This window comes from Morone saxatilis, unplaced genomic scaffold (genome assembly GCF_004916995.1).
Source record: "Morone saxatilis isolate NCDOM2014 unplaced genomic scaffold, NCSU_SB_2.0 Contig17, whole genome shotgun sequence".
Taxonomy (NCBI): Eukaryota; Metazoa; Chordata; class Actinopteri; family Moronidae; genus Morone; species Morone saxatilis.
In genome coordinates, this window is record NW_023339729.1 from 6,819,930 (window position 1) to 6,820,309 (window position 380).

The 380-nt window shown below is 33.2% G+C and overlaps 1 protein-coding gene across 1 annotated transcript in view; it reads right to left on the reverse strand.

Moving 5' to 3' along the window:
• Window positions 1-6: 6 nt before the first annotated feature.
• Window positions 7-380, reverse strand: part of gcdha (glutaryl-CoA dehydrogenase a) — a 4,357-nt gene continuing 3,983 nt past the window's right edge. Inside the window, exon 12 of the mRNA XM_035660232.1 lies at window positions 7-239. Within this exon, the coding sequence (XP_035516125.1) occupies window positions 166-239 (74 nt within the window). The 3' untranslated portion in view covers window positions 7-165. The remainder of the gene's footprint in view (window positions 240-380) is intronic.

Sequence of the window (380 nt, forward strand, 5' to 3'; positions counted from 1 at the left end):
GTAGTTTAAAAAAAAAAATATATATATATATATATATATATATATATATATCAATGTAATAAGGAAATCTGAGTCCACCTCATATTTCTACACATATTTTGGCCAGAGGAACAGGTAGTACAGTACAAATCCACATCAGGTCCATTTCAAGAAGACGGTGGACTGTTACTTTTCAACAGTGAACGACTGCAGTCCAGTGATGGCTCTTCCCAGGATCAAAGCATGAATGTCATGAGTTCCTATGGAGAACAATGAACAAAACAGTATAAACAAGTTGTTTTCACGTAACAGGGTTCTCCATTTGTCAGTAAAAACCTTTGAAAGTTATTCTAAACCTTTCTCTGCACTCTTTAGCTATGACAGTAAACTTTTTTTTTTTT